The sequence below is a fragment of the Hypanus sabinus genome, chromosome 16 (assembly GCF_030144855.1).
Source record: "Hypanus sabinus isolate sHypSab1 chromosome 16, sHypSab1.hap1, whole genome shotgun sequence".
In the NCBI taxonomy this organism is placed as follows: domain Eukaryota; kingdom Metazoa; phylum Chordata; class Chondrichthyes; order Myliobatiformes; family Dasyatidae; genus Hypanus; species Hypanus sabinus.
The window spans coordinates 51,770,956-51,798,662 of NC_082721.1; the positions used below are offsets into that span (position 1 = coordinate 51,770,956).

A 27,707-nucleotide genomic window follows, 5' to 3' on the forward strand; every position below is an offset into this window, starting at 1 on the left:
GATGGAATTTGGATCATTAAAACACAATGCTGGCCATCAACACCCATGATGGAATTTGGAGTACATCATATTGCAGACCAGCAGCACCCATGATGGAATTTGGACTACATCACAGTGCTGACCATCAGCACCCATGATGGATTTTGGATCAATACATGACAGTGCTGAACATCAGCACCCATGATGGAATTGGGATCAGTACATCACAGTGCTGACCATCAGCACCCGTGATGGAATTTGGATCAGTACATCACGGTGCTGACCATCAGCATCCACGATGGAATTTGGATCAGTACAACACAATGCTGACCATCAGCACCCATGATGGAATTTGGATCATAAAAACACAATGCTGACCATCAACACCCATGATGGAATTTGGAGTACATCATATTGCAGACCAGCAGCACCCATGATGGAATTTGGACTACATCACAGTGCTGACCATCAGCACCCATGATGGATTTTGGATCAATACATGACAGTGCTGAACATCAGCACCCATGATGGAATTTGGATCAGTACATCACGGTGCTGACCATCAGCATCCATGATGGAATTTGGATCAGTACAACACAATGCTGACCATCAGCACCCATGATGGAATCTAGAGCAGTACATCACAGGGCTGACCATCGGCACCCATGATGGAATCTGGATCAGTACATCACGGTGCTGAGCATCAGCACACATGATGGAATCTGGAGCAGTCCATCACAATGCTGAGCATCAGCACCCATGATGGAATCTGGATCAGTCCATCACAATGCTGAGCATCAGCACCCATGATGGAATCTGGATCAATATATCACAATGCTGAGCATCAGTGCCCATGATGGAATCTGGAGCAGTACATCACGGTGCTGAGCATCAGCACCCATGACGAAATTTGGATCAGCATATCGCAATGCTGACCATCAGCACGCATGATGGAATTTGTATCAGTACATCACGGTGCTGACCATCAGCACCCATGATGGAATTTGGATCAGTACAACACAATGCTGATCATCAGCACCCGTGATGGAATTTGGATCAGTACATCACGGTGCTGACCATCAGCATCCACGATGGAATTTGGATCAGTACAACACAATGCTGACCATCAGCACCCATGATGGAATTTGGATCATTAAAACACAATGCTGGCCATCAACACCCATGATGGAATTTGGAGTACATCATATTGCAGACCAGCAGCACCCATGATGGAATTTGGACTACATCACAGTGCTGACCATCAGCACCCATGATGGATTTTGGATCAATACATGACAGTGCTGAACATCAGCACCCATGATGGAATTGGGATCAGTACATCACAGTGCTGACCATCAGCACCCGTGATGGAATTTGGATCAGTACATCACGGTGCTGACCATCAGCATCCACGATGGAATTTGGATCAGTACAACACAATGCTGACCATCAGCACCCATGATGGAATTTGGATCATAAAAACACAATGCTGACCATCAACACCCATGATGGAATTTGGAGTACATCATATTGCAGACCAGCAGCACCCATGATGGAATTTGGACTACATCACAGTGCTGACCATCAGCACCCATGATGGATTTTGGATCAATACATGACAGTGCTGAACATCAGCACCCATGATGGAATTTGGATCAGTACATCACGGTGCTGACCATCAGCATCCATGATGGAATTTGGATCAGTACAACACAATGCTGACCATCAGCACCCATGATGGAATCTAGAGCAGTACATCACAGGGCTGACCATCGGCACCCATGATGGAATCTGGATCAGTACATCACGGTGCTGAGCATCAGCACACATGATGGAATCTGGAGCAGTCCATCACAATGCTGAGCATCAGCACCCATGATGGAATCTGGATCAGTCCATCACAATGCTGAGCATCAGCACCCATGATGGAATCTGGATCAATATATCACAATGCTGAGCATCAGTGCCCATGATGGAATCTGGAGCAGTACATCACGGTGCTGAGCATCAGCACCCATGACGAAATTTGGATCAGCATATCGCAATGCTGACCATCAGCACGCATGATGGAATTTGTATCAGTACATCACGGTGCTGACCATCAGCACCCATGATGGAATTTGGATCAGTACAACACAATGCTGATCATCAGCACCCATGATGGAATTTGGATTACATCACAATGCTGACCATCAGCGCCCATGATGGAATTTGGAGAACATCACAATGCAGACCATCAGCACCCATGTTTGAATTTGGAGCAGTACATCACAATGCTGACCTTCAGCATCCATGATGGAATTTGGATCAGTACATCACGGTGCTGACCATCAGCACCCATGATGGAATATGGAGTACATCACAGTGTTGACCATCAGCACCCATGGTGGAATTTGGATCAGTACATTACAATGCTGACCATCAGCATCCATGATGGAATTTGGGTCAGTACAACACACTGCTGACCATCAGCACCCATGATGAAATATGGATCAGTACATCACAATGCTGACCATCAGCACCCATGATGGAATCTGGAGCAGACCATCACGGTGCTGCGCATCAGCACCCATGATGGAATCTGGATCAATAAATCTCAGTGCTGAACATCTGCACCCATGATAGAATTTGAAAAAGTACATAACATTGCTGACCATCAGCACCCATGATGGAATTTGGATCAATATATCACAATGCTGAGCATCGGCACCCAGATGGAATCTGGATCAGCACATCACGGTGCTGACCATCAGCACCCATGATGAAATTTGGATCAGTATATCGCAATGCTGACCATCAGCACCCACGATAGAATTTGGATCAGTACAACACAATGCTGACCATCAGCACCCATCATGGAATTTGGCACAGTACATCATAGTGCTTAACATCAGCACCCATGATGGAATTTGGATCAGTATATCGCAATGCTGACCATCAGCACCCATGATGGAATTTGGATCAGTACAACACAATGCTGACCATCAGCACCCATCATGGAATTTGGCTCAGTACATCATAGTGCTTAACATCAGCACCCATGAAAGAATTAGGATCAGTCCATCACGGTGCTGACCATCAGCACCAGTGATGGAATTTGGATCAGTACATCATGGTGCTGACCATCAGCATCCATGATGGGATTTGGGTCAGTACAACACTCTGCTGACCATCATCACCCATGATGGAATTTGGATTACATCACAGTGCTGACCATCAGCACCCATGATGGATTTTGGATCAATACATGACAGTGCTGAACATCAGCACCCATGATGGAATTGGGATCAGTACATCACAGTGCTGACCATCAGCACCCGTGATGGAATTTGGATCAGTACATCACGGTGCTGACCATCAGCATCCATGATGGAATTTGGATCAGTACAACACAATGCTGACCATCAGCACCCATGATGGAATTTGGAGTACATCATAATGCAGACCATCAGCACCCATGATGGAATTTGGAGTACATTGCAGTACTGAGCAACAGCACTCATGATTGAATTTGGATCGGTACAAAACGGTGCTGACCATCAGCATCCATGATGGAATTTGGATCAGTACATCACGGTGCTGACCAACATCACCCATGATGGAATTTGGAGTACATCACAATGATGACCATCAGCGCCCATAGTAGAATTTGGATCAGTACATTACAATGCTGACCATCAGCGTCCATGATAGAATTTGGATCAGTACATCACAGTGCTGATCATCAGCACCCATGATGGAATTTGGATCAATATATCACAATGCTGAGCATCAGTGCCAATGATGGAATCTGGAGCAGTCCATCAGGATGCTGAGCATCGGCACCCAGATGGAATCTGGATCAGCACATCACGGTGCTGACCATCAGCACCCATGATGAAATTTGGATCAGTATATCGCAATGCTGACCATCAGCACCCATGATGGAATTTGGATCAGTACAACACAATGCTGACCATCAGCACCCATCATGGAATTTGGCTCAGTACATCATAGTGCTTAACATCAGCACCCATGATGGAATTTGGATCAGTATATCGCAATGCTGACCATCAGCACCCATGATGGAATTTGGATCAGTACAACACAGTGCTGAACATCAGCACCCATGATGGAATTTGGATCATTAAAACACAATGCTGACCATCAACACCCATGATGGAATTTGGAGTACATCATATTGCAGACCAGCAGCACCCATGATGGAATTTGGACTACATCACAGTGCTGACCATCAGCACCCATGATGGATTTTGGATCAATACATGACAGTGCTGAACATCAGCACCCATGATGGAATTGGGATCAGTACATCACAGTGCTGACCATCAGCACCCGTGATGGAATTTGGATCAGTACATCACGGTGCTGACCATCAGCATCCATGATGGAATTTGGATCAGTACAACACAATGCTGACCATCAGCACCCATGATGGAATCTAGAGCAGTACATCACAGGGCTGACCATCGGCACCCATGATGGAATCTGGATCAGTACATCACGGTGCTGAGCATCAGCACACATGATGGAATCTGGAGCAGTCCATCACAATGCTGAGCATCAGCACCCATGATGGAATCTGGATCAGTCCATCACAATGCTGAGCATCAGCACCCATGATGGAATCTGGATCAATATATCACAATGCTGAGCATCAGTGCCCATGATGGAATCTGGAGCAGTACATCACGGTGCTGAGCATCAGCACCCATGACGAAATTTGGATCAGCATATCGCAATGCTGACCATCAGCACGCATGATGGAATTTGTATCAGTACATCACGGTGCTGACCATCAGCACCCATGATGGAATTTGGATCAGTACAACACAATGCTGATCATCAGCACCCATGATGGAATTTGGATTACATCACAATGCTGACCATCAGCGCCCATGATGGAATTTGGAGAACATCACAATGCAGACCATCAGCACCCATGTTTGAATTTGGAGCAGTACATCACAATGCTGACCTTCAGCATCCATGATGGAATTTGGATCAGTACATCACGGTGCTGACCATCAGCACCCATGATGGAATATGGAGTACATCACAGTGTTGACCATCAGCACCCATGGTGGAATTTGGATCAGTACATTACAATGCTGACCATCAGCATCCATGATGGAATTTGGGTCAGTACAACACACTGCTGACCATCAGCACCCATGATGAAATATGGATCAGTACATCACAATGCTGACCATCAGCACCCATGATGGAATCTGGAGCAGACCATCACGGTGCTGCGCATCAGCACCCATGATGGAATCTGGATCAATAAATCTCAGTGCTGAACATCTGCACCCATGATAGAATTTGAAAAAGTACATAACATTGCTGACCATCAGCACCCATGATGGAATTTGGATCAATATATCACAATGCTGAGCATCGGCACCCAGATGGAATCTGGATCAGCACATCACGGTGCTGACCATCAGCACCCATGATGAAATTTGGATCAGTATATCGCAATGCTGACCATCAGCACCCACGATAGAATTTGGATCAGTACAACACAATGCTGACCATCAGCACCCATCATGGAATTTGGCACAGTACATCATAGTGCTTAACATCAGCACCCATGATGGAATTTGGATCAGTATATCGCAATGCTGACCATCAGCACCCATGATGGAATTTGGATCAGTACAACACAATGCTGACCATCAGCACCCATCATGGAATTTGGCTCAGTACATCATAGTGCTTAACATCAGCACCCATGATGGAATTAGGATCAGTCCATCACGGTGCTGACCATCAGCACCAGTGATGGAATTTGGATCAGTACATCATGGTGCTGACCATCAGCATCCATGATGGGATTTGGGTCAGTACAACACTCTGCTGACCATCATCACCCATGATGGAATTTGGATTACATCACAGTGCTGACCATCAGCACCCATGATGGATTTTGGATCAATACATGACAGTGCTGAACATCAGCACCCATGATGGAATTGGGATCAGTACATCACAGTGCTGACCATCAGCACCCGTGATGGAATTTGGATCAGTACATCACGGTGCTGACCATCAGCATCCATGATGGAATTTGGATCAGTACAACACAATGCTGACCATCAGCACCCATGATGGAATTTGGAGTACATCATAATGCAGACCATCAGCACCCATGATGGAATTTGGAGTACATTGCAGTACTGAGCAACAGCACTCATGATTGAATTTGGATCGGTACAAAACGGTGCTGACCATCAGCATCCATGATGGAATTTGGATCAGTACATCACGGTGCTGACCATCATCACCCATGATGGAATTTGGAGTACATCACAATGATGACCATCAGCGCCCATAGTAGAATTTGGATCAGTACATTACAATGCTGACCATCAGCGTCCATGATAGAATTTGGATCAGTACATCACAGTGCTGATCATCAGCACCCATGATGGAATTTGGATCAATATATCACAATGCTGAGCATCAGTGCCAATGATGGAATCTGGAGCAGTCCATCAGGATGCTGAGCATCGGCACCCATGATGGAATTTGGAGTACATCATATTGCAGACCAGCAGCACCCATGATGGAATTTGGACTACATCACAGTGCTGACCATCAGCACCCATGATGGATTTTGGATCAATACATGACAGTGCTGAACATCAGCACCCATGATGGAATTGGGATCAGTACATCACAGTGCTGACCATCAGCACCCGTGATGGAATTTGGATCAGCACATCACGGTGCTGACCATCAGCACCCATGATGAAATTTGGATCAGTATATCGCAATGCTGACCATCAGCACCCATGATGGAATTTGGATCAGTACAACACAATGCTGACCATCAGCACCCATCATGGAATTTGGCTCAGTACATCATAGTGCTTAACATCAGCACCCATGATGGAATTTGGATCAGTATATCGCAATGCTGACCATCAGCACCCATGATGGAATTTGGATCAGTACAACACAGTGCTGAACATCAGCACCCATGATGGAATTTGGATCATTAAAACACAATGCTGACCATCAACACCCATGATGGAATTTGGAGTACATCATATTGCAGACCAGCAGCACCCATGATGGAATTTGGACTACATCACAGTGCTGACCATCAGCACCCATGATGGATTTTGGATCAATACATGACAGTGCTGAACATCAGCACCCATGATGGAATTGGGATCAGTACATCACAGTGCTGACCATCAGCACCCGTGATGGAATTTGGATCAGTACATCACGGTGCTGACCATCAGCATCCATGATGGAATTTGGATCAGTACAACACAATGCTGACCATCAGCACCCATGATGGAATCTAGAGCAGTACATCACAGGGCTGACCATCGGCACCCATGATGGAATCTGGATCAGTACATCACGGTGCTGAGCATCAGCACACATGATGGAATCTGGAGCAGTCCATCACAATGCTGAGCATCAGCACCCATGATGGAATCTGGATCAGTCCATCACAATGCTGAGCATCAGCACCCATGATGGAATCTGGATCAATATATCACAATGCTGAGCATCAGTGCCCATGATGGAATCTGGAGCAGTACATCACGGTGCTGAGCATCAGCACCCATGACGAAATTTGGATCAGCATATCGCAATGCTGACCATCAGCACGCATGATGGAATTTGTATCAGTACATCACGGTGCTGACCATCAGCACCCATGATGGAATTTGGATCAGTACAACACAATGCTGATCATCAGCACCCATGATGGAATTTGGATTACATCACAATGCTGACCATCAGCGCCCATGATGGAATTTGGAGAACATCACAATGCAGACCATCAGCACCCATGTTTGAATTTGGAGCAGTACATCACAATGCTGACCTTCAGCATCCATGATGGAATTTGGATCAGTACATCACGGTGCTGACCATCAGCACCCATGATGGAATATGGAGTACATCACAGTGTTGACCATCAGCACCCATGGTGGAATTTGGATCAGTACATTACAATGCTGACCATCAGCATCCATGATGGAATTTGGGTCAGTACAACACACTGCTGACCATCAGCACCCATGATGAAATATGGATCAGTACATCACAATGCTGACCATCAGCACCCATGATGGAATCTGGAGCAGACCATCACGGTGCTGCGCATCAGCACCCATGATGGAATCTGGATCAATAAATCTCAGTGCTGAACATCTGCACCCATGATAGAATTTGAAAAAGTACATAACATTGCTGACCATCAGCACCCATGATGGAATTTGGATCAATATATCACAATGCTGAGCATCGGCACCCAGATGGAATCTGGATCAGCACATCACGGTGCTGACCATCAGCACCCATGATGAAATTTGGATCAGTATATCGCAATGCTGACCATCAGCACCCACGATAGAATTTGGATCAGTACAACACAATGCTGACCATCAGCACCCATCATGGAATTTGGCACAGTACATCATAGTGCTTAACATCAGCACCCATGATGGAATTTGGATCAGTATATCGCAATGCTGACCATCAGCACCCATGATGGAATTTGGATCAGTACAACACAATGCTGACCATCAGCACCCATCATGGAATTTGGCTCAGTACATCATAGTGCTTAACATCAGCACCCATGATGGAATTAGGATCAGTCCATCACGGTGCTGACCATCAGCACCAGTGATGGAATTTGGATCAGTACATCATGGTGCTGACCATCAGCATCCATGATGGGATTTGGGTCAGTACAACACTCTGCTGACCATCAGCACCCATGATGGAATTTGGATTACATCACAGTGCTGACCATCAGCACCCATGATGGATTTTGGATCAATACATGACAGTGCTGAACATCAGCACCCATGATGGAATTGGGATCAGTACATCACAGTGCTGACCATCAGCACCCGTGATGGAATTTGGATCAGTACATCACGGTGCTGACCATCAGCATCCATGATGGAATTTGGATCAGTACAACACAATGCTGACCATCAGCACCCATGATGGAATTTGGAGTACATCATAATGCAGACCATCAGCACCCATGATGGAATTTGGAGTACATTGCAGTACTGAGCAACAGCACTCATGATTGAATTTGGATCGGTACAAAACGGTGCTGACCATCAGCATCCATGATGGAATTTGGATCAGTACATCACGGTGCTGACCATCATCACCCATGATGGAATTTGGAGTACATCACAATGATGACCATCAGCGCCCATAGTAGAATTTGGATCAGTACATTACAATGCTGACCATCATCACCCATGATGGAATTTGGATTACATCACAGTGCTGACCATCAGTACCCATGATGGATTTTGGATCAATACATGACAGTGCTGAACATCAGCACCCATGATGGAATTGGGATCAGTACATCACGGTGCTGACCATCAGCATCCATGATGGAATTTGGATCAGTACAACACAATGCTGACCATCAGCATCCATGATGGAATTTGGATCAGTACATCACGGTACTGACCATCAGCACCCATGGTGGAATTTGGATCGGTACATTACAATGCTGACCATCAGCATCCATGATGGAATTTGGGTCAGTACATATCAATGCTGACAATCAGCATCCATGATGGGATTTGGGTCAATACAACACTCTGCTGACCATCATCACCCATGATGGAATTTGGATTACATCACAGTACTGACCATCAGCACCCATGATGGATTTTGGATCAATACATGACAGTGCTGAACATCAGCACCCATGATGGAATTGGGATCAGTACATCACAGTGCTGACCATCAGCACCCGTGATGGAATTTGGATCAGTACATCACGGTGCTGACCATCAGCATCCACGATGGAATTTGGATCAGTACAACACAATGCTGACCATCAGCACCCATGATGGAATTTGGAGTACATCATATTGCAGACCAGCAGCACCCATGATGGAATTTGGACTACATCACAGTGCTGACCATCAGCACCCATGATGGATTTTGGATCAATACATGACAGTGCTGAACATCAGCACCCATGATGGAATTGGGATCAGTACATCACAGTGCTGACCATCAGCACCCGTGATGGAATTTGGATCAGTACATCACGGTGCTGACCATCAGCATCCACGATGGAATTTGGATCAGTACAACACAATGCTGACCATCAGCACCCATGATGGAATTTGGATCATTAAAACACAATGCTGACCATCAACACCCATGATGGAATTTGGAGTACATCATATTGCAGACCAGCAGCACCCATGATGGAATTTGGACTACATCACAGTGCTGACCATCAGCACTCATGATGGATTTTGGATCAATACATGACAGTGCTGAACATCAGCACCCATGATGGAATTGGGATCAGTACATCACGGTGCTGACCATCAGCATCCATGATGGAATTTGGATCAGTACAACACAATGCTGACCATCAGCATCCATGATGGAATTTGGATCAGTACATCACGGTACTGACCATCAGCACCCATGGTGGAATTTGGATCGGTACATTACAATGCTGACCATCAGCATCCATGATGGAATTTGGGTCAGTACATATCAATGCTGACAATCAGCATCCATGATGGGATTTGGGTCAATACAACACTCTGCTGACCATCATCACCCATGATGGAATTTGGATTACATCACAGTACTGACCATCAGCACCCATGATGGATTTTGGATCAATACATGACAGTGCTGAACATCAGCACCCATGATGGAATTGGGATCAGTACATCACAGTGCTGACCATCAGCACCCGTGATGGAATTTGGATCAGTACATCACGGTGCTGACCATCAGCATCCACGATGGAATTTGGATCAGTACAACACAATGCTGACCATCAGCACCCATGATGGAATTTGGAGTACATCATATTGCAGACCAGCAGCACCCATGATGGAATTTGGACTACATCACAGTGCTGACCATCAGCACCCATGATGGATTTTGGATCAATACATGACAGTGCTGAACATCAGCACCCATGATGGAATTGGGATCAGTACATCACAGTGCTGACCATCAGCACCCGTGATGGAATTTGGATCAGTACATCACGGTGCTGACCATCAGCATCCACGATGGAATTTGGATCAGTACAACACAATGCTGACCATCAGCACCCATGATGGAATTTGGATCATTAAAACACAATGCTGACCATCAACACCCATGATGGAATTTGGAGTACATCATATTGCAGACCAGCAGCACCCATGATGGAATTTGGACTACATCACAGTGCTGACCATCAGCACCCATGATGGATTTTGGATCAATACATGACAGTGCTGAACATCAGCACCCATGATGGAATTGGGATCAGTACATCACGGTGCTGACCATCAGCATCCATGATGGAATTTGGATCAGTACAACACAATGCTGACCATCAGCATCCATGGTGGAATTTGGATCAGTACATCACGGTGCTGAGCATCAGCACACATGATGGAATCTGGAGCAGTCCATCACAATGCTGAGCATCAGCACCCATGATGGAATCTGGATCAGTCCATCACAATGCTGAGCATCAGCACCCATGATGGAATCTGGAGCAGTCCATCACGGTGCTGAGCATCAGCACCCATGATGGAATCTGTATCAGTCTATCACGGGGCTGACCATCAGCACGCAAAATGGAACTTGGATCAATATATCTCAATGCTGACCATCAGCACGCATGATGGAATTTGTATCAGTACATCACAGTGATGAACATCAGCATCCATGATGGAATTTGGATCAGCACAACACAATGCTGACCATCAGCACCATGATGGAATTTGGATCAGCACAACACAATGCTGATCATCAGCACCCATAATGGAATTTGGAGTACATCGCAGTACTAACCACCAGCACCCATGATGGAATTTGGAATACATCACAGTGCTGACCACCAACACCCATGATTGAATTTGGATCGGTACATCACGGTGCTGACCATCAGCACCCATGAATGAATTTGGAGCAGTACATATCAATGGTGACAATCAGCATCCATGATGGGATTTGGATTACATCACAGTACTGACCATCAGCACCCATGATGGATTTTGGATCAATACATGACAGTGCTGAACATCAGCACCCATGATGGAATTGGGATCAGTACATCACAGTGCTGACCATCAGCACCCGTGATTGAATTTGGATCAGTACATCACGGTGCTGACCATCAGCATCCACGATGGAATTTGGATCAGTACAACACAATGCTGACCATCAGCACCCATGATGGAATTTGGATCATTAAAACACAATGCTGACCATCAACTCCCATGATGGAATTTGGAGTACATCATATTGCAGACCAGCAGCACCCATGATGGAATTTGGACTACATCACAGTGCTGACCATCAGCACCCATGATGGATTTTGGATCAATACATGACAGTGCTGAACATCAGCACCCATGATGGAATTGGGATCAGTACATCACAGTGTTGACCATCAGCACCCGTGATGGAATTTGGATCAGTACAACACAATGCTGACCATCAGCACCCATGATGGAATCTAGAGCAGTACATCACAGGGCTGACCATCGGCACCCATGATGGAATCTGGATCAGTACATCATGGTGCTGAGCATCAGCACACATGATGGAATCTGGAGCAGTCCATCACAATGCTGAGCATCAGCACCCATGATGGAATCTGGATCAGTCCATCACAATGCTGAGCATCAGCACCCATGATGGAATCTGGAGCAGTCCATCACGGTGCTGAGCATCAGCACCCATGATGGAATTTGTATCAGTCTATCACGGGGCTGACCATCAGCACGCAAAATGGAACTTGGATCAATATATCTCAATGCTGACCATCAGCACGCATGATGGAATTTGTATCAGTACATCACAGTGATGAACAACAGCATCCATGATGGAATTTGGATCAGCACAACACAATGCTGACCATCAGCACCATGATGGAATTTGGATCAGCACAACACAATGCTGACCATCAGCACCCATAATGGAATTTGGATCTGTACAACACAATGCTGATCATCAGCACCCATGATGGAATTTGGAGTTCATCACATTGCAGACCAGCAGCACCCATGATGGAATTTGGAGTACATCGCAGTACTAACCACCAGCACCCATGATGGAATTTGGAGTACATCACAGTGCTGACCACCAACACCCATGATTGAATTTGGATCGGTACATCACGGTGCTGACCATCAGCACCCATGATTGAATTTGGAGCAGTACATCGCAATGCTGACCATCAGCATCCATGATGGAAATTGGATCAGTACATCACGGTGCTGACCATTAGCACCCATGATGGAATTTGGAGTGGATCACAGTGTTGACCTGCAGCACCCATGGTGGAATTTGGATCGGTACATTACAATGCTGACCATCAGCATCCATGATGGAATTTGGGTCAGTACATATCAATGCTGACAATCAGCATCCATGATGGGATTTGGGTCAGTACAACACTCTGCTGACCATCATCACCCATGACGGAATTTGAATTACATCACAGTGCTGACCATCAGCACCCATGATGGATTTTGGACCAATACATGACAGTGCTGAACATCAGCACCCATGATGGAATTGGGATCAGTACATCACAGTGCTGAGCATCAGCACCCATGATGGAATTTGGATCAGTACATCACGGTGCTGACCATCAGCATCCATGATGGAATTTGGATCAGTACAACACAATGCTGACCATCAGCACCCATGATGGAATTTGGATCAGCATATCGCAATGCTGACCATCAGCACCCATGATGGAATCTGGATCAGTCCATCACAATGCTGAGCATCAGTACCCATGATTGAATCTGGAGCAGTCCATCACGGTGCTGAGCATCAGCACCCATGATGGAATCTGTATCAGTCTATCACGGGGCTGACCATCAGCACGCATAATGGAATTTGGATCAATATATCTCAATGCTGACCATCAGCACGCATGATGGAATTTGGATCAGTACATTACAATGCTGACGATCAGCATCCATGATGGAATTTGGGTCAGTACAACACACTGCTGACCATCAGCACCCATGATGGAATCTGGATCAGTCCATCACTGTGCTGACCATCAGCACCCATGATGAAATTTGGATCAGTATGTCACAATGCTAACCATCAGCACCCATGATGGAATTTGGATCAGTACATTACAATGCTGACGATCAGCATCCATGATGGAATTTGGGTCAGTACAACACACTGCTGACCATCAGCACCCATGATGGAATCTGGATCAGTCCATCACTGTGCTGACCATCAGCACCCATGATGAAATTTGGATCAGTATGTCGCAATGCTGACCATCAGCACCCATGATGGAATTTGGATCAGTACAACACTCTGCTGACCATCATCACCCATGATGGAATTTGGATTTCATCGTGGTGCTGACCATCAGCACCCATGATGGGCTTTGGATGAGTACATGACAGTGCTGAACATCAGCACCCATGATGGAATTTGGATCAATATACCTCAATGCTGAGCATCAGCACCAATGTTGGAATCTGGAGCAGTCCATCACGGTGCTGAGCATCAGCACCGATGATGAAATTTGGATCCGTATATCACAATGCTGACCATCAGCACCCATGATGGAATTTGGATCAGTACAACACAATGCTGACCATCAGCACCCATCAAGGAATTTGGCTCAGTACATCATAGTGCTTAACATCAGAACCCATGATGGAATATGGAGCAGTCTATCACGCTGCTGAGCATCAGCACACATGAAGGAATCTGGAGCAGTCCATAACAGAGCTGAGCATCAGCACCCATGATGGAATCTGGTTCAGTCCATCACAATGCTGAGCATCAGCACCCATGATGGAATCTGCAGCAGTCCATCACGGTGCTGACGATCGGGACCCATGATGGAATCTGGATTAGACCAACACGGTACTCAGCATCAGCACCATGATGGAATTTGGATCAGTACATCACAGTGCTGACCATTAGCACACATGACGGAATTTGGATCAGTACATCACAATGCTGACCGTCAGCACACCTGATGGAATTTGGATCAGTACATCAAGGGGCTGACCATCGGCACCCATGATGTACTGGATCAGTACATAACGGTGCTGACCATCAGCACCCATGATGGAATCTGGAGCAGTCTATCACACTGCTGAGCATCAGCACACATGAAGGAATCTGGAGCAGTCCATAACGGTGCTGAGCATCAGCACCCATGATGGAATCTGGATCAGTCCAGCACAATGCTGAGCATCAGCACCCATGATGGAATCTGGTTCAGTCCATCACAATGCTGAGCATCAGCACCCATGATGGAATCTGCAGCAGTCTATCACGGTGCTGACCATCAGCACACATGATGGAATTTGGATCAGTACGTCACAGTGCTGACCATCAGCACCCATGATGGAATTTGGATCAATATATCACAATGCTGACCATCAGCACCCATGATGGAATTTGGATCACTATATCACAATGCTGACCATCAGCACCCGTGATGTAATTTGCATCAGTACATCACGGTGCTGAACCATCTGCATCTCTGATGGAATTTGGATCAGTACAACACAATGCGGACCATCAGCACCCATGATGGAATTTGGATCAGTACATCACAATGCTGACCATCTGCACCCATGATGGAATTTGCATCAGTACATCACGGTGCTGACCATCAGCACCCCTGATGGAATTTGGAGTACATCACGATGCTGATCATCAGCACCCATGATGGAATCTGGATCATTACGTCACGGTGCTGACCATCGGCACCCAGGATGGAATCTGGATCAGTACAGCCCACAGCTGACCATCAGCACCCATGATGGAATTTGGATCAGTACATCACAGTGCTGAACATTAGCACCCATGATGGAATTTGGATCAGTACATCACAGTGCTGACCATCAGCACCCATGATGGAATTTGGATCAATATATCACAATGCTGTGGATCAGTACCCATGATGGAATCTGGATCAGTCCTTCATGATGCTGAGCATCAGCTCCCATGATGGAATCTGGATCAGTTCTGCACCCATGATGGAGTCTGGAGCAGTCCATCACAGTGCTGAGCATCAGCACCCATGATGGAATTTGGAGTACTTCACAGTTCTGACCATCAGCACCCATGATGGAATTTGTACATGACGATGCTGACCATCGGCACCCATGCACACTGATCTCATTTTCCAGCACCCGGCCCCTCACCTCCCACCAACCTCAGTCTGAAGTAGTGAGAGAGTCACTGCTTCACCAGCCATGCCAGGCAGTGGGGTCCAGATTTCAGGAGGTGAAGCCAGGAAAGGGTTTCAATTGAGTCTAGAATTGATGTTGAGGGCTCCTAGCTGTCCACATTTGGGAATGTGACCAACCAGTTGGGCAGGTTGACGCAGGGACTGTGGCGGAGGAGTCTACCACCTGCTATGTCAAGCTTGATTCAGTGAATACGTCTGGGTTATTTGACCCATATGCCCAACATTGCTCCCAGTTTAGGTGCCAGTGTCCAGGTCCTCCTAAAAGGACTTCTGATTATCAAAGTTGTGAGCTGGTGTTGGGTGTTCTAGTGCCTTTATCTTTGTCTTATAGTCTTTACCTGCTATAGGTCACAACTATAAAGTAGTTATAGTTACATTGTAGAATGAAGGAGATGTCCTCCTTATTCAAAGTAAGGGGATTCCCTTTCTCCACCATCAATGCTGCTGTCAACCACATCTCTTCCATTTCACATACATTGGCTCTTACCCCATCCTCCTACTGTGCTACCAGGGATAGGGATCAATTTGTCCTCACCTACCACCACACCTGTTTCCACGTCCTAAACATCATTCTCCGAGACTTCCGCCACCTCCATCTGGATTGTCTCACTTTCTGCTTTCCACAAGGATCGCTCCCTATGTGAGTCCCTTGTCCATTTGTCCCTCTCCACTGATCACCCTCCTTCCATTTATCATTGCAAGCGGAACAAGAGCTTCACCTGTCACTGCACCTCCTCCGTCACTACTATTCAGGTCCTCAAACAGTCCTTCCAGGTTAGGCAACACCTCACCCTTTTTACTTACTTTTAATGACTTTATTGTCACCAAACAATTGATACTAGAGCATACAATCATCATAGTGATATTTGATTCTGCGCTACACACTCACTGGAGTACAAATCAAAGTAAATATAATAAAAATTTAAATTATATATCATAAATAAAAAGACCCTAATGGGTGTTGTGTACAGGCCCCCAAACAGTAGCGTGGATATTGGGTACGAGTTGATTAGGGAGTTAACATTGGCATGTGCTAAAAGTAATGCAGTCGTTATGGGAGATTTCAACATGCAGGTGAACTGGGAGAATCAGGTAGGTGCTGGACCCCAGGATAGGGAGTTTGTGGAGTGTCTAAGGAATGTATTTTTGGGACAGCTTGTGCTTGAGCCAACCAATAACGAGGCTATTTTGGACTTGGTGATGTGTAATGAACAGGAATTGATAAGTGATCTTGAAGTAAAGGAGCCATTAGGAAGTAGTGATCATAACATGATAAGTTTTTACCTACAATTTGAGAGGGATAAGGGCAGATCAGAGGTGTCAGTGTTGCAATTAAATAAAGGAGACTACGGAGCCATGAGGGAAGAGCTGGCCAAAGTTAAATGGGCAGATGCCCTGGCAGGAAAGACAGTGGATCAGCAGTGGCAGATATTCTTGGGGATAATACAAAAGATGCAAAAGCAGTTCATTCCAATGAGAAGGAAGGATTCAAAGAGGGGGAAGGGGCCACAGTGGTTGACAAAGGAAGTCAGAGATTGTATAGCATTAAAGAAAAAGAAGTATGACAGGGCTAAGATGAGTGGGAATACAGATGATTGGGAAAGTTTTAAGGAACAGCAGATCTTAACTAAAAAAGTAATACGGAGAGAAAAAATCAGGTATGAGCTCAGTCTAGCCAGGAATATAAAGGGGATAGCAAAAGCTTTTTTAGCTATGTGAAGAGAAAGAAGATAGTTAAGAACAATGTTGGCCCCTTGAAGAATGAATTGGGAGAAATTGTTATGGGAAACAGGGAAATGGCAACAGAATTTAATGCGTACTTTAGATCTGCTTTCACCAGGGAGGACACAAGCAATCTCCCAGATGTATGGATGGGCCAGGGTCATAAGGTATCAGAGGAATTGAGACAGATTGACATTAGGAAAGAAACTGTGATGAGTAGACTGGTAGGACTGAAGGCTAATAAATCCCCGGGTCCAGATGGTCTGCATCCGAGGGTTCTAAAAGAGGTGGCTCAGGAAATTGCGGATGCATTGGTAATCATTTTCCAATGTTCGTTAGATTCAGGATCAGTTCCTGAAGATTGGAGAGTGGCTAATGTTATCCCACTTTTCAAGAAGGGAGGGAAGGAGAAAACGGAGAACTATCGCCCTGTTAGCCTAACGTCAGTCGTGGGGAAGATGCTTGAGTCCATTATTAAGGACAAAATAGTGGCATATCTTGATGGCAGAAATAGGATTAGGCCGAGCCAGCATGGATTTACCAAGGGCAAATCATGCTTGACTAATCTGTTGGAGTTTTTTGAGGGTGTAACAAGGATGTTAGACGAGGGTAAGCCAGTGGATGTTGTGTACCTAGATTTTCAGAAGGCATTCGATAAGGTGCCACATAGGAGATTGGTGAGTAAAATCAGAGCTCATGGCATTGGGGCCAGGGTTTCAACATGGATAGAAAACTGGTTGGCAGATAGAAAGCAAAGGGTAGCAGTGAATGGGTGTTTCTCGGACTGGCTGGAGGTGACTAGTGGGGTACCACAGGGCTCTGTATTGGGACCACAACTCTTTACAATTTATGTCAATGATTTAGATGAGGGCATTGAAAACTATATCAGCAAGTTTGCTGACGATACTAAACTGGGTGGCAGTGTGACATGCAAAGAGGACTTTAGGAGAATACAGGGAGACTTGGATAGGCTGGGTGAGTGGGCAGATACTTGGCAGATGTCATTCAATGTGAATAAATGTGAAGTTATCCAATTTGGAAGCAGGAACAAGAGGGCAGAGTATTGTCTGAACGGTGTAGAGTTGGGTAAGGGAGAAATGCAATGAGACCTAGGAGTCCTAGTTCACCAGTCAATGAAGGTGAATGAGCAAGTGCAACAGGCAGTGAAGAGGGCAAATGGAATGTTGGCCATTGTTACAAGGGGAATTGAGTACAAGAGCAAGGATGTCCTTTTGCATTTGTACAGGGCCCTGGTGAGACCACACCTGGAATATTGTGTACAGTTTTGGTCTCCAGGTTTAAGGAAGGACATTCTGGCAATTGAGGAAGTACAGCATAGATTCACTAGGTTGATTCCTGGGATGGCAGAGCTGTCTTACGCAGAGAGGTTGGAGAGATTGGGCTTGTACACGCTGGAATTGAGGAGATTGAAAGGGGATCTGATTGAAACATTTAAGATAATTAAAGGATTTGATAGGATTGAGGCAGGAAATATGTTCCAGATGTTGGGAGAGTCCAGTACCAGAGGGCATGGATTGAGAATAAGAGGTCAGTTATTTAAAACAGAGTTGAGGAAGAGCTTCTTCTCCCAGAGAGTTGTGGAGGTGTGGAATGCACTGCCTCGGAAGACGGTGGAGGCCAATTCTCTGGATGCTTTCAAGAAGGAGCTAGATAGATATCTGATGGATAGGGGAATCAAGGGATATGGAGACAAGGCAGGGACTGGGTATTGATAGTGAATGATCAGCCATGATCTCAGAATGGCAGTGCAGACTCGAGGGGCCGAATGGTCTACTTCTGCACCTATTGCCTATTGTCTATTGTCTATTAAATAGAAAATAGAGAAGGGAAAGTAAGGTAGTGCAAAAAGAAACTGAGAGACAGGTCCAGAATTTTGGAAGGTACGGCCCAGATCTGGGTCAGGATCTGTTCAGAAGTCTTATCACAGTTGGAAAGAAGCTGTTCCCAAATCTTCAAGCTCCTGAACCTTTTGTCATAAGTCCGGTGTTGAATCAGGACCCAAATGCAGGACGCAGACATTATAGTACTAGGAACTAGGCAGGACGAGGGACTGGGAAACAAGGAGCCTGGGGTGGACTGTGAGCCCGAGACTGGACAAGGACCCAGAACCTGAGTCTTGCCTCGGGCTCGGACCCCCAAACTCAGGCGAGGACATGACAAGGCTTGGCTAGGGACTTGGGGCCTTGAGGCTTGGGTCAAGGCTTGAGGGTCGAGGTTGCAGGCTTGGGGCAAGGCTGGAGGCTGTAGGCTTGGGCAAGGCTAGAGGAACTCGGAGGCTGGAGCTGGGGGCAGACTAGGAACTGTACATCAACATGGAGCCAGGACTTATCCTCCAACAAGCCAGGACTCATCTTCGACAGGACACTGAGATGAAACAGGACAATACACAAACATAGAGCCAGGACTTGTCCACCAACAAGCCAGGACTCTTCTAGAACTCCACACCAAGGTGGGGCAGGACCATCCATTGGATAACAGCAGAACAAGCTGACCTACCCAACAGAGGCAAAGACAAGACAAGACAGATTCCCCCTGCAGGGCAACAGCAGAACAGCCAGACTTACCCCACAGGGCAAGGACAGGAAGAGACAAACACCAAGGAACAGACAGTTCCACCTCTGCATCGGGGTAGCTCTGAGTAGCCATTACAGCCAGCAGCCTTGGCTGGCTACAGAAACAACCAGATCCCTACCTAGCTCAGAGTGGCTGACAGTCACCCAGCTGGCCCAGGAAACAGCTGAATCCATCCCACAATGCTCACCCCAACTACCACCAGCAAGGCTCCCAGAAGCCATGGTTCTCCAACACAGCCCCAAGGATGAGAGACCATTCTAGCCTTCCACCAGCCATCTGTGGCATGAGTAGCTTAACAAGACAACCCCCCAACCACACTCAATGCCAGGGCCATTTATATTCCTAATTACAACATGAGCCTCAGGTGTTTCTAGTTAAGTCCAACCACAGCAAGGGACCACCGGAAAACCCGGAGTCCGGAGTCTACGGACCAGACCATGGACTTCGGACTGAACTATCACACCTTCTCCCGGAGGGAAGAGGGACAAAAAGTGTGTTGGCTGGGTGGGTCGTGACCTTGATTACCCTGGCAGCAATGCTCCAACAGAGTGTGGTGTAAAGTGAGTCCAAGGATGGAAGATTGGTTTGTGTGATGTGCTGGGCTAGGTTCACGATCTTCTGTAGCTTCTTCCGGTCTTGGACAGGACAACTTCCATACCAGGTTGTGATGCACCCTAGAAGAATGCTTTCTACAGTGCACCTATAAAAATTAGTGAGGGACAGGCCAAATTTCTTCAGCTTTCTCAGGAAGTAAAGGAACTGGTAGGCCTTCTTGGCAGTGGACTCTGCTTGGTTAGACCAAGTCAGGTCATTTGTGATATTCACCCCAAGGAACTTAAAGCTTTTCACCTGTTCCACCTGCACACCACCGATGTAGATGGGGTCGTGCGATCCGCTACTCCTTCTGAAGTCAACAACCAATTCCTATGAGTGTGTTGGGGTCATTTACTCTGTTTAATGCTCCTGGTGTGGTCTTCTGCATACCAGTGAGACCTGACATAGACTGGGAGACCACTTCACCAAACATCTACGCTCTGTCCACCAGAACAAGCGGGATCTCCCAGTAGCCATCCATTTTAATTCCACTTCCCATTCCCATTCTGATATGTCCATCCATCGCCTCCTCCACTGTCGGGATAAGACCATAAGATATAGGAGCAGATGGTAGGCCATTTGGCCTATCATCTGCTCCGCCATTCATGATCCAGTCATCCCCACTCCCCTGCCTTCTCCCCATACTCTTTGATGCCCTGGCTAATCAAGAATCTATCTCTGCCTTAAATGCACCCAATGACTTGGCTTCCACAGCCACTCATGAAGTAATTTCTCCACATCTAAATGGACGAACTTCAGTCCTGAAGTCATGCCCTCTTGTCCTGGACTCCTCTACCACACTTAGGTAGGAGGAACAACACTTTATATTCCGTCTGGGTAGTCTCCAACCTGATGGAATGAATATTGATTTCTCGAACTTCCAGTAATGCTCCAGCCCGCCCCTTCACCATTTCCCATTCCCTTGTCCCTCTCACCTTCTCTCCCCTCATCACCTCCCCTCTGGTGTTCCTCCCCAACCCCAGTTGTTTCTTCCAGGGCCTTCTGTCTTTTCACCAATCAACTGCCTAGCTCTTTGCTTCATTCCTCCCTGTCCAAGTTTCACTTATCACCTGGCGTTTCTTTCTCCCCTCCCCCCCTTTCAAATTTACTCCTCAACTTTTTTACTCCAGTCCTGCTGAAGGGTTTTGGCCCGAAACATCGACTGTACTTTTTTCTAGAGATGCTGCCTGGCCTGCTGAGTTCCTCCAGCATTTTGTGTTGCTCAGATTGCTAGCATCTGCATATTTTCTCTTGTTGGTGAAAAAGTTATAGTTTCTACCTGCCATAACAGAGGACAAGTAAAAGTTGAATGTACCAAATATTGAAAGGCATAGTCAGTGTGTATGTTTCCAATAGCCTATAACCAAAAGGCACAGGTCAGGATAAAAGGTCGTCTCATTAGAACAGAAATGAGGGGGATGTTCTTTTTTAGCTAGAGGGTGATGAATCTATGGAATTCATTGCCACAGATGGTGTGGAGGCCAAGTCATTGGGTATATTTAAAGTGCAAGTTGATAAGTTCGTGAATAGTAAGACTGTCAAAGATTATGGGGAGAAGACAGGGAAACTAAGTTTCAGCCTCGATCAATGGGACAAATGGCCTGACTCTGCTGCTACAGTTTAGGGTAGTGGTTGCCAACCACTACGATCTTTGAGACTTCCCAGTACATCCCGAAAAAAAAAAGAAAAATAAATACACAAATACTGTTGAGAGATTGTTTCCGGGTTGTGGGGTTTTAGTTCTATTCTTTCTGCCCAGCGTGCATGCCAGTAGCTCCCCTGCACTACACAGTGTACTTCAGTTGTCCCCAACCACCAGGCCGCATGGAAACGATACGAGTCTGCCACACCTTTCCTCAGTCCCTGTCACGCCCACTGTTGAACTTGAACCCACACATGAGGTCATCAGTCGCCTAAACGCAGTGATACCCTCACGCCAGGGATCACTGATTGGCTTTGCGCAGCTGCCGAGAAGTGCCGATGCTCCTGGCCTGGAGTGTGGACAGATGGGCGCCGCCTCTAAACCTGTTTAGCACAGCGAATGTTCATAGGGAACCTGGTGCTAAAATATTCACAGATGACCTAATTCGGGCTCAGGGTTTTGTAAGTAGCAGAGCAGCTACCTCGCTGTGATCTGCTGAAAGTCATCCCTCCAGCCAAACTTTTGTCGGCCAATAGATCCTACAAGGGGGGACAGACGTGCGCCCTTTCCCACTCCTCGCTCGGTCGGTCATTCTCTACGGACTGTGACCGCCGCGGCCCCAGCACAGGAACCTCCAGCCCTGACCTTGTCCTCTCACCCCACCCACGACCAGCCGCACCTGGCCAAGGTGTCTGGCGGTGGGTGGGCGGGAGGCTGGAGTTCGGGTCGGGAGGCTGTCTAATGAGGCAATCAAGCCCTCAAAACTGCTTCAGTACCTTGAGTCCAAGCACCCTGCACTTAGACAAGCCCGCTGAGTTTTCTCAGCGGAAAAAATGTAAGCAAGCGGGACAGAAGCTAAGTGCCCAGAGCCACGAAACCAACCATCGGCCAGTCCGCAAGAATATTGTCAATATTAAACCAGTCCACGGTGCAAAAAAAGGTGAGTACCCCTGGTGTTTATACATTATTTCTACTTCCGAGTTACGGGGTTTTACTTCCAGTCTTTTCTGCCCCGGTGCGCATGCATAATCAATCTGGGGTCAATCTTGCCTTTCATTAAGGCTGAGGTAGGGGATCTTGGGCTTAAAATGTGGACTTAAGGAATGCACAGGGGCAGCAGCTAGGTGAATGAGATGGCTTTCTGACAATCCAGTGGTTCATGGTCAGCATTCAATTTTATTCCACAGTTATTTAATTAACTAATCTGGTGACTTGTACCATCTTCCAGTGAGGTACTTTTGCTGAATGGCAGTTTAACTGAATAATCATGCACTCCACTCTCAGCATTAACGTGCTTCCTGCAAAGGCCACTGGCCAGTTCTCCAGCAACCCAGGGGAGCCAACTCTCAGAATTACTTAACCTGCATCAATGGTTCCTGGAAATCTTGTAGGCCAAGTGGTGACAGCCCAAGCATGGGCTGACTCAGACAACTTAGCTCGTGGGCTTGCAGGTGGGAGGAGTCTGAAACGAGAAGAGATCAGATTAAATAATCCAGCTGTAGCAATGGGACACGCTCTGTGACTCTCTGGGTACGCAAGTGAACCTGTACAGAAACTGAAAGCCACACATTGCTGACACACACACCTTTGGGTTTTTCCGCAGCTGCCTTTTAGGTTTAGACTGGACATGGATGAAATCAGTCACTGATTCTCAGCTGCCCTCCTCTGCAGGTCTGGCTCTCTCTCTGTCCTCCACACACAACTATAGGTCTCACTCACTCTAGTGCTTCACACAGATTATACATAAGTGTTTGTACGTTCTCCCTGTAACCCCAGGTGATCCGGTTTCTCCCCACAGAATGGTGTCGGATCAATATTAATGGGGCTGAATGGCCTGTTCTATGCTGTGTGATTCTACAATTCAACAAATTGTGCAAATGAAGCAATGCAGAAACAGAATCAGGTTTATTATCACTGACAGATATGACATAATTTCTTCTGTTTGGGGGCAGCAGCACAGTGCAAAGATAAATAATGCAAGGAATAACAAGTTAATGTCCAGGGGTTCATAAACCTGATGACGGGCTGGAAGAAGCTGTTTCTGAGTTGCTTAGTGTGGGTCTCAGCAATGAAGCCTCTGCTCTACTAATTTGCCTGGTGATGTTTCTATCGGCCTGAAAGCCACTGGATCATTTCTGAGAAGTGACCTGTCCTGACCGGCCAGCCTGTGCACTAACCCCTCCCCTCACCTTCTTATTCTGGTTTCTATCCCTTTACCAGCCCTGAAGAAGGGTCTTGGCCTGAAACATCAACTATTCATTCTCCTCCATAGATTCCAGCTAACCTGATGAGTTCCTCCAGCATTATAGACTCAGGCCTCTGACGCAGAGCATGAACTTGTGATTTCCTAAACTTTCAGCCATCACAGCACCAGACTTCAGTCAGCGGCCAGCATAGACTCTCCCAGTCTGGGGAGGGCTACAACGTGAAGCACAGACTCTCCCAGTCTGGGGAGGGCTACAACGTGAAGCACAGACACTCCCAGTCTGGGGAGGGCTACAACGTGAAGCACAGACCCCCCCCAGTCTGGGGAGGGCTACAACGTGAAGCACAGACTCTCCCAGTCTGGGGAGGGCTACAACGTGAAGCACAGACTCTCCCAGTCTGGGGAGGGCTACAACGTGAAGCACAGACTCTCCCAGTCTGGGGAGGGCTACAACGTGAAGCACAGACACTCCCAGTCTGGGGAGGGCTACAACGTGAAGCACAGACCCCCCCAGTCTGGGGAGGGCTACAACATGAAGCACAGACACTCCCAGTCTGGGGAGGGCTACAACGTGAAGCACAGACCCCCCCAGTCTGGGGAGGGCTACAACGTGAAGCACAGACACTCCCAGTCTGGGGAGGGCTACAACGTGAAGCACAGACCCTCCCAGTCTGGGGAGGGCTACAACGTGAAGCACAGACACTCCCAGTCTGGGGAGGGCTACAACGTGAAGCACAGACCCCCCCAGTCTGGGGAGGGCTACAACGTGAAGCACAGACTCTCCCAGTCTGGGGAGGGCTACAACGTGAAGCACAGACTCTCCCAGTCTGGGGAGGGCTACAACGTGAAGCACAGACACTCCCAGTCTGGGGAGGGCTACAACGTGAAGCACAGACACTCCCAGTCTGGGGAGGGCTACAACGTGAAGCACAGACTCTCCCAGTCTGGGGAGGGCTACAACGTGAAGCACAGACTCTCCCAATCTGCGGAGGGCTACAACGTGAAGCACAGACACTCCCAGTCTGGGGAGGGCTACAACGTGAAGCACAGACACTCCCAGTCTGGGGAGGGCTACAACCTGAAGCACAGACACTCCCAGTCTGGGGAGGGCTACAACGTGAAGCACAGACACTCCCAGTCTGGGGAGGGCTACAACGTGAAGCACAGACTCTCCCAGTCTGGGGAGGGCTACAACGTGAAGCACAGACTCTCCCAATCTGCGGAGGGCTACAACGTAAAGCACAGACACTCCCAGTCTGGGGAGGGCTACAATGTAAAGCACAGACTCTCTCAGTCTGGGGAGGGCTACAACGTGAAGCACAGACTCTCCCAGTCTGGGGAGGGCTACAACGTGAAGCACAGACTCTCCCAGTCTGGGGAGGGCTACAACGTGAAGCACAGACACTCCCAGTCTGGGGAGGGCTACAACATGAAGCACAGACTCTCCCAGTCTGGGGAGGGCTACAACGTGAAGCACAGACTCTTCCAGTCTGGGGAGGGCTACATCCAGCAGGGCAGTGTGAAGGCACTTAGAGTTATAGAGCACTGTGGCACAGAAAAGGCTGTTTGGCCCATCTAGTCCATGCATTGCCCTTCAAATCCCTCTCACCCATGTCTATTGTAGCTTAAATGTTGCAGTTAAACCTGCATCCACCACTTCTGCTGCCACTTCGTTCCACATTCATATCATCCTCCAAGTGAAGAAACTCCCCCTCAGATATTTCACCTTTCATCCTAAACTATAATCTCTAGTTCTAGTCTCACCCAACCAGAGAGGGGAAAACCTTGTTCCCACTGAAGTGATCACCCAGCCACACACAAAGCAGTGGGTCCTGGTTTACTGAACAGTACAATTATACAGAGTGTTTGGTTAATAATTACTAGGATAGGGGTTGGTGGCAGAACCTTTCCTTTCTACCTCACACTCACGACCCCTCCTCTCCACTCCCAAGGTGTGAGAGCACAGGGGCACTGCAGCAAACAAAGGGTTAAAGGCCCTGTGGTCCTGTGTGGTTGCTAGGTAATGGAATTCAGTGCCATTCCATGGAGAATTAATTCGATGGCAGCTCACTACTCGCAAATACTTGCACTGTGTACTGACTTGTTCATTCAGAATTAAAAATGCAACTTGTAGGCCCTGCCAACCAGCTCACTCCTCTCGTCCAATGGCGGAGAGGCACCTGACTACCATGCAGATAGGACCGGCCAATCCCGAGGATCCCTGTGAAGGCAGCTCCAAGGTTTTCGCAGTTCATTGACCCCTTGTCCAATACTCCCTCACCTCACCCTGCCCCATCAACTGCCTTTCTGCAGAAGTTCCAGGACTTTGCTGCACTGTTTGGGCTCTTTTGCACTCTGCCCTTGCTGAGTTTCTTTTACAGTTCTTCCAACTAGTTCCATTCCCCACTCACGTCCAATTACACTGCATTTTCCTCTTCCAGTGTTTTATTAAAGCTGCCATTGAATCTATTTCCTTGCAGCACTGGGGTACAATGCAGGTCACAGCTTGCCACATCAAACATCCCAACTTTCTGACTGCCAGTCACTCTCCAGGCATGTCTATCTTTCAGATATAACCTGTCCTGATAATATCAAAGATATCTTGGATATAATTCTCCATATAAGTAAAGTCACACGTTAAAAACTGACTGCAGAAATAAGCAATTTATAGGTGAGGGAGGAAGGAGCTAGAGAGAGGTGAACTGTGTGAGTGCTGG

General features: G+C 47.1%; 1 protein-coding gene across 1 annotated transcript in view; it reads right to left on the reverse strand.

Annotated features, from left to right (window-relative positions):
• LOC132405842 (disintegrin and metalloproteinase domain-containing protein 10-like) overlaps positions 1-27,707 on the reverse strand; it is a 636,699-nt gene that overhangs the window by 533,952 nt on the left and 75,040 nt on the right. Inside the window, exons 5-6 of the mRNA XM_059990833.1 lie at positions 24,146-24,246; positions 16,963-16,965 (exon numbers count right to left, since the gene is read on the reverse strand). Coding sequence (XP_059846816.1) covers positions 16,963-16,965; positions 24,146-24,246 — 104 coding nt within the window. The remainder of the gene's footprint in view (positions 1-16,962; positions 16,966-24,145; positions 24,247-27,707) is intronic.